At 40.0% G+C, this 13,504-nt stretch overlaps 1 protein-coding gene across 8 annotated transcripts in view; it reads left to right on the top strand.

Moving 5' to 3' along the window:
- tenm1 (teneurin transmembrane protein 1) overlaps positions 1 to 13,504 on the top strand; it is a 2,430,772-nt gene that overhangs the window by 2,184,096 nt on the left and 233,172 nt on the right. For all 8 annotated transcript variants that reach the window (XM_087991975.1, XM_087991977.1, XM_087991976.1 and 5 more), the window contains 2 exons: positions 7,236 to 7,450; positions 8,767 to 8,977. In XM_087991975.1, the coding sequence (XP_087848101.1) occupies positions 7,236 to 7,450; positions 8,767 to 8,977 (426 nt within the window). The remainder of the gene's footprint in view (positions 1 to 7,235; positions 7,451 to 8,766; positions 8,978 to 13,504) is intronic.

Here is a 13,504-nt window from a genome sequence, read left to right as displayed (position 1 = left end):
GACTAGAGAGAGGCAAATGTAATTCCTCTCTTCAAGAAACGAAATAGAGAAATCCCCAACAATTACAGACCAGTAAATCTCACGTCTGTCGTCTGCAAGGTGTTAGAAAGGATTCCGAGGAATAGGATTTATGACCATCTGGAAGAGCATGGCTTGATTAAATACAGTCAACACGGCTTTGTGAGGGGCAGGTCATGCCTCACGAATCTTATCGAGTTCTTTGAGGATGTGACTAGAAAAGTTGATGAGGGTCGAGCTGTGGATGTGGTGTATATGGACTTCAGCACGGCATTTGAAAAGGTTCCCCATGGTAGGCTCATTCAGAAGGTCAGGAGGAATGGGATACAGGGGAACTTAGCTGTCTGGATACAGAATTGGCTGGCCAACAGAAGACAGCGAGTGGTAGTAGAAGGAAAATATTCTGCCTGGAAGTCAGTGGTGAATGATGTTCCACAGGGCTCTGTCCTTGGGCCTCTACTGTTTGTAATTTTTATTAATGACTTGGATGAGGGGATTGAAGGATGGGTCAGCAAGTTTGCAGATGACACAAAGGTTGGAGGTGTCGTTGACAGTATAGAGGGCTGTTGTAGGCTGCAGCAGGACATTGACAGGATGCAGAGATGGGCTGAGAGGTGACAGATGGAGTTCAACCTGGATAAATGCGAGGTGATGCATTTTGGAAGGTCGAATTTGAAAGCTGAGTACAGGATTAAGGATAGGATTCTTGGCAGTGTGGAGGAACAGAGGAATCTTGGTGTGCAGGTACATAGATCCCTTACAATGGCCACCCAAGTGGACAGGGTTGTTAAGAAAGCATATGGTATTTTGGCTTTCATTAACAGGGGGATTGAGTTTAAGAGTCGTGAGATCTTGTTGCAGCTCTATAAAACTTTGGTTAGACCGCACTTGGAATACTGCGTCCAGTTCTGGTCGCCCTATTATAGGAAAGATGTGGATGCTTTGGAGAGGGTTCAGAGGAGGTTTACCAGGATGCTGCCTGGACTGGAGGGCTTATCTTACGAAGAGAGGTTGACTGAGCTCGGACTTTTTTCATTGGAGAAAAGGAAGAGGAGAGGGGACCTAATTGAGGTATACAAGATAATGAGAGGCATAGATAGAGTCGATAGCCAGAGACTATTTCCAGGGCAGAAATGACTAACACGAGGGGTCATAGTTTTAAGCTGGTTGAAGGAAAGTATAGAGGGGATGTCAAAGGCGGGTTCTTTACACAGAGAATTGTGAGAGCATAGAATGCGTTGCCAGCAGCAGTTGTGGAAGCAAAGTCATTGGGGACATTTAAGAGACTACTGGATATGCATATGGTCACAGAAATTTGAGGGTGCATACATGAGGATCAATAGTCAGCACAACATCGTGGGCTGAAGGGCCTGTTCTGTGCTGTACTGTTATATGTTCTATGTTCTTAGCAGCATCAACATAAAGAGGAATCTAGATGTACAGGTCCACAGTTCCCTGAAAATGGCAACACAAATGGATAAGGTGGTCAAGAAGGCACCTGGCAAGGTTGCAATCATTGGTCAGAGCACAGCGTATTAAAAATTGATGAATCATGTTGCAGCTGTATCAAACTTTAGTTTGGCCACATTTATAATTTTGTGTACAGTTCTGAATGCTACAATACCAGTAGAAGGTGGATGTTTTGAAGTGGACTGAGAATGTTTTACCAGGATGTTGCTTGATTTGGAGGATATTAGCTATGAGCAGAGATTGGACAAACTTGGTTTGTTTTCACTTGAACATCAAAGGATGAGGGGCAATCTGACAGAGGTTTACAAAATTATGAGAGGCATGGATAAAATGGACAGTCAGTCTTTTTCCCAGGGTAGATATGTCAAGTACTGTGTAAGTTTAAGGTTTAATTTGAAAAGTGAGTAAGTTTAAAGGAGATATGAGAGGCAAGATTGTACACAGAGGATGGTAAGTGCCTGGAATGTGCTGCTGAAGGAGGTGGCAGAGGCAAACACAATAACAACATTTAAAAGGCCTCTTGACAGATATGTGAATTGGCAGAGGATAGAGGAATATGGATCACGTAGATGCAAAAGGATTTCAGTTTAGAAGTTGTAGTTTGGTGATGCTGGTGTTGGACTGCGATGTACAAAGTTTAAAGAAATCACACAACATCAGGTTATAGTCCAAGAGGTTTATTTGGAAGCACTAGCTTTTGAAGCGCTGCTCTTTCATCAGGTGGTTGTGGAGTATAAGATCATAAGACACAGAATTTATCGCAAAGATGAAAGAGCATCGCTCAGAAAGCTAGTGCTTCCAAATAAACCTCTTGGACTATAACCTGATGTTATGTGACTTTTAACAAGCTAAAAGTTGAAGTTCTAAATTGGGGGAAGGCCAATTTTGACGGCATTAGGAAAGAACTTTCAAAAGCTGACTGGGGGCAGATGTTTGCAGGTAAAGCGATGACTGGAAAATTAAAAGCCGTCAAAAATGAGATAATGAGAGTCCATTGTGGTTTTAGTTAAGAAAAATAAGGATAAGGAGAATCCAAACAGATTTTATAAATACATTAAGGACAAAAGGGTAACTAAGGAGAGAATAGTGTTATGGAACAGGCTTGACCCCTCAAAACATTTTTAAGCAGGTAGCCCAGACCGTAACTTTACTCTTTATTTTAGGTTAGTATGTAGTAGATATTCCCAGAGTGAATTAGCAGATCTGACTGCCAAGTTTTAAACAAAGCAGAATTTATTTACAAAATTATGGAATGAAACACAAAGAATAAAAAATAGAATACTTATCCTATCCAAAAACCTGACAGACTATCCCGACTTAATGATGCTGTTCCGAAAATACTTGCAACCACGCCAATAAATACATACCTCTGCACAAAGAGTAAAAATGAAACAAGCCAGGGCTTACAGGCTTAACGTTAGAGAGAGAGAGAGAGAGAGAGATAGAGAGAGGGAGTACCTGGCTGGACTTTCCCCAGCAGCCTTTCTTCACACAGACTGCTGCTGAACTGAATTAAAAACTCTAATCTAAATGAAGGATAACTACACAGCCAGCTGGCTACTCCCCTTTGATTATACCTTTTTTTTAAGACATGAAATCCTTAGGCTGAAGGCATTATCTATTCGGGGTAAACAAAAAGAGCCTCAACAAACCTTTTGAACCCAGCCTAGTTGGACCCTGACCAATTAGCCCCTCTCAAGGGCATAATAACCTTGTAAAAAGACCGAAATTGTGACAGTAGGGTCCCTCAAATATCCTGCATTTGGAAAAGCAAATCTTAGCAGGACTTATACACTTAATGGTAAGGTCCTGGGGAGTGTTGCTGAACAAAGATACCTTGGACTGCAGGTTTGTAGTCCCTTGAAAGTAGAGTCAAAGGTAGATAGGACAGTGAAGACAACATATGGTATGGTTTCTCTTATTGGTCAGAGCATTGAGTATGGGAGTTGGAAGGTCATATTACGGCTGTAAAGGACGTTGATTAGGCTACTTTCAGAATATTGTGTGCAATTCTGGTCTCCTTTCTATTGGAAGGATATGTAACTTGAAAGGGTTCAGAAAAGATTCACAAGGATGTTGTCAGGATTGGAGGATTTGAGCTCAGGGAGAGGCTGAATAGGCTGGGACTGTTTTTCTTGGAGCTTCAGAGGCTGAGGGGTGACCTTATCGAGCTTTATATAATCATGAGGGACATGGATAGGATAAATAGACATGATCTTTTCTCTCGGATGGGCAGACAAGAGCAAGAAGGCATAGGTTTAGGATGAGAGGGGAAAGACTTAAAAGGGACCTAAGCCGCTACTTTTTCATGCAGAGTATGGTGCATGTATGGAATGAGCTGCCAGAGGAAGTGGTGGAGGCTGGTACAATTACAACATTTAAAATGCATCTGGATAGGTACATGAATAGGAAGGGTATAGAAGGATATGGGCCAAGTGCTGAAAAATAAGACTAGATTAAGTTAGGATGTGTGGTTGGCATGGACCGAAGGGTCTGTTCCTGTGCTGTACATCTCTGTGACTCTGTGTGTTGGTGCGATTTTGGTGGGCCATAGGACCTCTCCTTGTGCTGTACTGTTCTTTGTTCTCTTTGTTCTTTGTAAATGAGATGCAATTAAATGAATGTTTCTACTATCAATCATACATTAGGAGGAATCTAGTGCCAGATACAGTTTCTGAAGAACAAGTGAGATCTGTTCATTTTTCTAGGTAAGTGGTACATTCCAGTCAGACATCCAATAGCTGACAGTGGGCCTTTCTTTGTGATCAGGACCGTGGGTTGAAAGTATTGCCTCCCAAGAATTGTTGAACAACTGGAGGCTCGTAACTCTTCTGAAAGGAACACAGTGGGGAAGTAGTGTCCTGCAACAACTAACACCTGAGACCTAGGCCACACTATATAATGGCAGGAGCTATTTCACAGAGGAGATGGCAGCAAGGGTGGAGGCAGTAGCTCTCAGTGGATCACCCTTCAGGTGCTGGATCACTCCATTGGATGCTATTGAACAAGTAATCTCCCTGAGGCTGGCAAGCAAGTATGCCAGCATTGCTGGTCATGCATGCTGAAAGTCAAGCATGCCACCTGCTGCTGTGTTAACACCAGCAGTGGCATAATAAAGTATTTAATTGGGCATTAGACTCCCAGCGCAGAGTGAGAAGGCTGTCCAAAGGCCCACCAATTATGGACACTAATACCATGGAGGACTTATCAAATGCCGCCTCACTCCAAACTCACTCCAGGCGAGAGCATGCGATTCCACCATCCTTGGGTCCTTGCAAAGTGAATATTGAAGATGTTTTGAAGGAGAGTCACTGGACTTGAAATGTTAACTGTGCTTCCTCTCACAGGTGCTGCCAGATCTGTTGAGTTTCTACAACAATTTCTGTTTTTGTTTCAGATTTTCACAATCTGCAGTCATTGAATATTGTGCATTTGATAATATTAATTAGAAATTTGGAGTTATAGTTACCTAGATTAGAACACCCTAATTTTGGCTAAGTTCAACTTGGCACTATCCTGACACATTTATAGAAAATATTATTTGACTTTGTCAAGCTACAGTTGCTAAGAAAAACTGAATCACAACTTTCAATGTTGGTAGGTTGAGCTCAAGTGACATTCAACCTTTGAAATAATTTGAAAACTTGCTTGTCAGTTTAATAAGGATATAACTTTAACAGAAGAAGTTCTTTGCATGGTTTACTTAAGCCGTAGTAATATAGTTTATGCTTACTAAAAGCGACATATATAGACAAGCAGGGACCCATTCTCTTCAAATAAAATAAACAAGCATTGCATCTTTTCTGAATTGCCCAGGAGCTTGAAGAACCATTATTCCGATAGATTTCTCCCCACTTAATCAGAATCAACTTGTCAAGCAATGGGGAACCTTTATCTTCCAGTAGTGCAAATTGCTGTGATAATTTGAAAGTTGGCATTCATGTGTTTGTCCCGATAGGTACAAGGTAAAAGACATTGGCAATATGCATTCTTTCCAGCAAATGCTAACTGTCAGGTTTCGATCTGGCCAGCTCAGTTTTCCCATGATCATGAAACCCAATACTTGAAAGGAGACACGGAGAGCTTTGTGGAGATTGTGTTTTTTTCCCCTTTTCCTTCTGCGCTAGCATCCCCTTTGTTGCCCATGCTCACCAACATATTCCACCTGTCAGGGAACAGAAACTCATGGCATTATGTTCCCTACCACTTCTACAAGCTCATCGCTTACAACAATGGGTACTCTCGAGAACTTCGAGCTCAACTAGTTACAAGCCTTTCAGATGGACTACCTGTCAGGTGGGAAATCTGTCAAAACAAACTATGTATGGTGAAGAATCAACCCTGAGAATCTCCAAAAATAAACTATTTCAAGTAATCATTTCTTTCCACATACATTGTTTTCCACTGAATGCTGAACTCTGCATGGAGTTGTGACTTGGAGGTGCCGGTGTTGGACTGTGAGACAAAGTTAAAAATCACACAACACCAGGTTATAGTCCAACAGGTTTATTTGGACACAGCAGCTTTCAGAGCACCACTCCTTCATTAGCTGGTTGTGGAGGTGAAGGCAGTGCTCACAGAAGTTATAACCAAAAGGGTCCAGTGTCATGGAGATGTGATACAGTAAACAATCTATGATTAAAACTTTCATCTTTGATAATGGGATATGCTGGTTTCTGTTCTTTGATATGTAAATCCCAGGACTTCTTTTAAGTTACATTCTCAAGTTAGCTAAGCTTTTTAAACAATAGGTATGAAGTCTGTCAGTTTGACATAGCATTGGGACACTGACAAACGTCACATCTACTGTTTAAAAAGCTGAGCTATCTTGAGAATGTAATTTAAAAGAAGTTCTGGGATTTACATATCAAAGAACAGAAACCAGCGTATCTCATTGTAAAAGATAAAAGTTTTAATCTAAGATTGTTTACTGTATCACATCTCCATGACACTGGACTCCTTTGGACATAAATTCTGTGAGCATGATCTTAACCTCCACAGCCACCTGATGAAGGAGCGGTGTTCCGAAAGCTAGTGCTTCCAAATAAACCTGTTGGACTATAACCTGGTGTTGGGTGGTTTTTAACAGTATTGAGTACTATTGACTATGAAATGTTTCACTGTTGGTTCTAAATGAGTTGATATTGAGAGTGTGAAAATTGAAATCTCCAACCATCACAAGTGTTATGTGATGAAGTCTAGAGCCCTGAGCTGTGAGAGTACAGGGGGAAAAACATTCAAAATGTAATTTCTGGTTTTCACTGATTTGGTTCATCAGAGCCAGCTTGTGAGCTTATATCTGACTTCAGTTTTCATGTGATTAGGAAACTAAAAATAATTTTGAACACATACCATATTCCCTTTCCTGGAAGAGAAGACGTGTAGTTGTCAGGTGAGCTTTCCAACTCTCTCAATAGTGCATAAATCATGGACACTTGGGCCAGATACTGGAGGATTACTCTCACACCTTGAAGGGAGTTAATGACTTCAGGGCAGCAGAGATTATTGAAAAAAAACTTGGAAATCTGTTGGCGGATTGAAAGATTTCTGATCGACAGGCAAGTTGAATCTGATTAATCTGTTCTATAAATGACTAAAAACAGATTGGTACAGCATAATTCTGAAGTGATTCCACTTTAGTGCAAATGGGAATTAAATTTTTAAAATGGCAATTTCCAATTAAGAACTGTGGCTCTACTGTATACTTAATCTGAGTGTAAATGCTACCTGTTCTGTATTTCCTTCAGGAAAATCTGTGAATGTGTTGCAGCGAGGCAGAGCCATTGACACAGGAGAAGTAGATATTGGAACACAGGTCATGCAGACCATTCCTCCGGGTCTGTTCTGGCGGTTCCAAGTCATCACAGAACAGTCCCTCTATCTGAAATTCAATGTGTCATTGGCAAAAGATGCCTTATTAGGAATTTATGGTCGACGGAACCTTCCACCCACACACACCCAGGTAATGGGATAGTTTAATTGATGGATTGACATCAGGTACAAGTAAGTAGAAGTTATCTTGCGTATATAAAAAGCGGTTCAGCAATTAAGCATGTTCACTGAGCATTATGCCATTCCAAAGTTGTGAATTAACTTATTGTTGGGGATATTTTATTTTTTGCATTTTTTTAAAAAGGAATTCTTAGGATGTTAGATTAGATTAGATTACATTACAGCGTGGAAACAGGCCCTTCAGCCCAACAAGTCCACACCGACCCGCCACCTACCCATACCCCTACATTTACCCCTTACCTAACACAATGGGGAATTTAGCATGGTCAATTCACCTGACCTGCACATCTTTGAACTGTGGGAGGAAACCGGAGCACCCGGAGGAAACCCACGCAGACACGGGGAGAACGTGCAAACTCCACACAGTCAGTCGCCTGAGGCGGGAACAGTTGGCACAGTTAGAAAAGATAGCTATTATTACCCATTCCTATGGTCTTCAGCTTTTGTAAAATGTGTGATATAATCTGCTGTGCTGTTATACAGTGAATACTTTATCAGGCCATTTCAATGGGCAATATGCGTTAACAACATTAATGTAGGAGTAGAATCATGTACAGTCCAGAAGGACATCAGGGTTTCTTTTCTGAAAAATATTTGTAAATCAACTTGACAGCCACATAGCTTAGTGGGCACTTTTATTGATATCAGCTTTTTTTTTGTAATTTTCAGGTTTTGCAATACTAAATTCAGATTCTCAAATGCCTTAGTTTGATTCTGGATTCATGGCTTCTGGATGTTCAATCCAGAGCTCTGGTCATTAATAAGTGATATAACTCTCAATGTCAAACTATGAATTTAGAAGGAGTAAAGTTCATTTTGTATGAAGCACTGTGAAAGGAATAGTAAGCAATCGAAAAATGTAGACTTTTTTTCCCATTTCTGATTGTCCATTTGGTGCATACCGTAAATATGTTACTTCACAAATAGTGCCAGACATTTATTAGCCAGATACAGCAGTGTTGGTGAACTGATAGGAGACACAATTATCATAGAGAATAAGTTAAATAGAATATCACTTATTTCTGAAGTGGAATGGTTCTACCTTGCACTCCTAAGAAGAAATAATAAAGTTTATTGTGCATGATCAAGAAAGTCTGATTGCCTGATCCATCAGTAGAAATTAATTAATTGCATTTAATGAAATGCAGTAAATGGAGGCAAACCTGACCACAGAATAAACTCTGAAGAAAGTTGTGTGTATACAAGTCCTACACATCAATTGTAAGGAATACTGTTAACTAAATCTGGTTTACTTTGCCCCTTCAGTTTGATTTTGTGAAACTCCTGGATGGCAAGCAGTTGATTAAACAGGAAACCAAGCCTCCAGACAAGTTGAAACACAAACCTCAGAATTTGATCCTGATGGCCCTTCAGGAGGCAGGATTCGTTGAATACATGGATCCAGGAACTTGGCACTTTGCTTTCTACAATGATGGGAAAAAGATGGAGCAGGTTTTTGTGCTTACTTCTGTGATAGGTAAGTTGCCATTGAACCCATATTCAAATAATGCACGACAAAATGTTTCATTTCTTTTTAAGTCAGTGACTAAAAAGCATATTTATAAACAACATACAACATAAGTTTCAGAAAAACAAAACAGACATTTAATTAATCTCTCTCCATTATTGATTGATCTCCATGCAACTTTGCACTATATTTCTCAATTCCACACTTTCTAGAAACACTCAGTGTCTCTGTGACTTATTGTTGCAATTTGTTTCAATAAGACTTCCAAGAAACATTTTCAAATGTGTTTCAGTCACAACCTTCCTAACAACAGTGAATATCAGAAAATTGCAGGCATGTTACCCACGGTTTTTTTTACATGAAATGTAATGGATCAAAAATTATTAGCATATTTGCAATTTTCTGATATCAACTACCAACACAAATGCATCATTAAAGATTACTGATTAAATGTATTGCTCTTCAAAAATGTTGTGATTTATTATCTGGTGCTTTATTGCATCAGAGATTTAAATGAATTACTTCAAAGAGGAATAACTATTTTTAAATAAACTAAATAAATGTGTAAATATCTTTGTTAAAATTACACAAAGACTTGAGTGAACCTATTAATCAGTGTGCCAAAAATTGCACTCAGAAGAATTTAACCCCACCATGTAAAATAATTTTGCTTATATTCTGCTTAATGTTGACATCACTCTTTTAGAAATCTCTTTGATCATGTGAGTAAAGGGTTCAGTTATTATTCAGGTCAATTTTATTAATCATTAGCCTTCAATTAGGTTCCTTTGAAGTCTGATTTTTCAGTGAAAGTAAGTAGAAATTCTTTAACTTTTCCCACAGAAGTTAGATTCGTAACATCCAATGCCACATTGATTATCCAAAGTTTCACCACTTCAAGGATGATAATATCCATCCTAAAATATTATGATCACACAAGTACACAGCACTCCAATGGGGACATAACTAGTATATTTTTGCTTGTTGCATAGATCCAAAGGTTGATGATATATCCTACAATGACCACTCTGTCATTATAATCATGATAAATGGATGTTTCATTTGACAACTTTTTGTTTCTGATCTTGGTTCCAGAACCACCTTCAACTGAGTTAGAAAGTATGTATACTTGGCTTATTGTGTAATTCCAAACTGAGGATATTCCTAAATATCAATTCAAACAAATACTGCATTTCCCAACTTCAATTCAGTTCAACTGTTGTTTATGTACCACTAATTGGGGAGGCACAGTGGCTCAATGGTTAGCACTGCCACCTCACAGTACTAGGGACCCGGGTTTGATTCCAGCCTTGGGCGACTGTCTGTGTGGAGTTTGCACATTCTCCCCGTGTCTGCGTGGGTTTGCTCCGGCTTCCTCCCACAATCCAAAGATGTGCAGATCAGGTGGATTGGCCATGCTAAATTGTCCATAGTGTTAGGTGCATTAGTCAGAGGGAGTTGGTCTGGGTGGCTCTTTAGAGTGTCGGTGTGGATTTGTTGGGCCGAAGAGCTTGTTTCCACACTGTAGAAATCTAATCTAATAAAACCTTGACCTGTGCATTTATGACAGTGAGTCTTGATCTCTCTAATGTTCTTGAAGTTCATAGCATTGGCTTCACTCACCTTAAACTAGAGCTTATCCAGAATTCTACAATGTCCTCCCCCTCATAATGTTCTATAATGATACAACTTCTTCACTTCGCAATCACCAGTGAATCAAATTCCATAACCTGGTTTTCAACTCTTTACATCAAAACTTAATTTAATAATCTCTTCCAGTCATATGTTCTTGCCCAGTTACTCCTCATTCAGAATTACTTCACTTGCTTTGTTCCTTCATTCCACAGATCTTTTAACAGCTATGCACCTACTCTCTGGAATCTCCACTTTGGATTCCACCAAATTTCCTCTTTTCTCTTTGCTTTCAAAATTCTTACTCATTAAATGTGATGTGACAATGCTGTACCTTTCTAATTTCAAATTTTCACTCTTGCTTAACATTTACTTTTTTCTTAACCACCAGCATAACATTTTAAAATGTTATCTTCCCAGAGTGTTAAGGTTAAATCATGATGAGAAGTTACAGAAACTCAGCTTATGTTTCACCGAGTTTAGACATTTGATTAGTGATCTGATTAAATTGTTAGAAGTGATAAAGGTTTTTAACAAGGTAAAGACTGGGGAGCTATTGCCTCTCTTGAGTGAATCCAGCACTTGAAGCTCAATGTTGAAGTTAAATTTAAGCTATTCTGGTATGATATCATGATGTATTTTTTCACATAAAGCTGGTGAAAATCTGTTATTCTCTTTCCAGAAGACTGTTTTCAACTCAGATGAATAGATTTTTGTTAGTTGTTACAATCAGTGTTCAATTAATCAATCAAATCTGAGGCTAAATTTATAAACAGAAAAGGGAAGAATGGCAATATCACAGAGTTCGAAGACTAAAGTGAAGCAGCCAATTTCACTCCCTATGAAATGAACTGATGTCAGCACAAGACTAGCATCAGATGGCTGTGTAGTTGGCATGTGTGTGGTTGTTAAGTTTACTGTGTATTTATGTCATGTCTAATCAAATAGAGGTATAAAAGAATATCTCAGTGCCATGGAGTGCATACCCTGTTCCATATGAGAATTTCAGGATGCTTTCACACATGCAGGAAATGTCATCACCTGAGGTGCCTGAACTCCAGCTGGCTTCACTGCAGTGCATCCATGAGATTGAGAGTTTCATTTTTGAATGTGGTCACCCCACTGCTTAAGGCTGTGCAGGCAAAGAGGTAATGGATGACTGTCAGGCACTCAGGAAAATAAGGCAGATAATTCAGCAGACCCCTAAATGTATCTCACTGTAAAATGTTATTCAGTTCTGAATCCTGTGAGAGTGATGGTTCCTTTGGAGAATATAGCTACAGTGAAGTTCATCAGCCTGTTGGCTGGCATGTGGTGCATGGTTGTGGGCAGGAGGTTTACTTGCCCACGCTTGACTTGATGCCATGAGACTTCATGGGATCTGGAATCAATGGTGAGAATTCCTGAGACAGCACTTGCCCAAATGAATACAGCTGTACAGTCTACCACTGCTGGATCTGCCTTACTTGTGGAAGAGGACATATCCAGGGATGGAAATTTGTTGCTGGAAAAGCGCAGCAGGTCAGGCAGCATCCAGGGAACAGGAGAATCGACGTTTCGGGCATAAGCCCTTCTTCAGGATTCCTGAAGAAGGGCTTATGCCCGAAACGTCGATTCTCCTGTTCCCTGGATGCTGCCTGACCTGCTGCGCTTTTCCAGCAACACATTTCCAGCTCTGATCTCCAGCATCTGCAGACCTCACTTTCTCCATATCCAGGGATGGTAATGGTTGTGTCTGGAACATTGTCTGTAAGTTGCCATTTTGTTAGTCTGACTCTATCAGGCTATTGCTTGACTACTGTGATGACACGAGAAAGTGAGGACTGCAGCTGCTGGAGATCAGAGTCAATATTGTGGGTGCTGGGAAAGTACAGCCGGTCAGGCAGCATTTGAGGAACAGGAGAGTCAACGTTTTTGAGCATAAGCTCTTCATCAGGAATGTCCTGATGAAGAGCTTATGCTCGAAACATCAACTGTCCTGCTCCTCAGATGTTTCCTGACCGGCTATGCTTTTCCATCGCCACACTTTTTGACGACTATGGAGGACAGCTCTCTCAATTTTGGGATAATAAATGTCTTTATCTTTGAAGTCTACAAATACTAACAACCTTTAATAATACTTCATACACTTTAGTAATGTGTTAATGTTTATGCAAAAATAAAAGATATAGATGAGGAGAAATTATTTCTCTAACGTGGAGATGAATCTGTGGAATTCATTACTCCAGAGAGCAGTGGATGCTGGGACATTGAGTAAATTTAAGGAGAAGATAGATGGATTTTTATTAGTAATTATTAATGGGTTGAAGGGTCATGGAGACCAGGCAAGAAAGTGGAGTTCAGGGTGAGACAAGAGTAGCCAGGAAAGTATCAAATGATGGAGCAGGCTTGAAAGGCTAAATTACCTACTCCTGTTCCTAGTTCTTACATTCTAGCTAATCAGTTATTAAAAATAGATAATATTTTGAATGTTTTTAAACCTTTTCTTCAGCAGTTGGTCTGCCTCAGCTGTCTCTGTCCAAAGCAGTATCAGTAGGAGGGGCCATTGCACAGTCCCAGTGGAGACAAAGTCCCATTTTCACATTGAATGTATTCTCCATCTTGCTGTGTGGCACGATCACCATGCTCAATGTTAGAGTGCTATGTAGCAACTCAAGACTGGACAACCTGGAAATGCCATGGATCATCCTTAACAGCAGGACTAGTGAATATTACAGAATGGGAAGAGACCCTTCAGCCTTTGGTGTCCACCCTATTCATCAAGTACCTATCTACTTTCATGCCATTTTTGAGCACTTGGCACATAGCCTTGTATTCTATGGCATGTCAGGTATTCAGCTGAATACTTTTTAAATGTTGTATTGGTTCCTGTCCCTGCCACTCTTTCAGGCAGTGAGTTACAGA

Source organism: Chiloscyllium plagiosum, unplaced genomic scaffold (assembly GCF_037043375.1).
Source record: "Chiloscyllium plagiosum isolate Xiang-an unplaced genomic scaffold, Cpla_swu_hap1 HiC_scaffold_11, whole genome shotgun sequence".
Lineage (NCBI taxonomy): Eukaryota > Metazoa > Chordata > Chondrichthyes > Orectolobiformes > Hemiscylliidae > Chiloscyllium > Chiloscyllium plagiosum.
The sequence above is the reverse complement of the archived record's forward strand: the minus strand, read 5'-3'. Positions and strand labels throughout refer to the sequence as shown.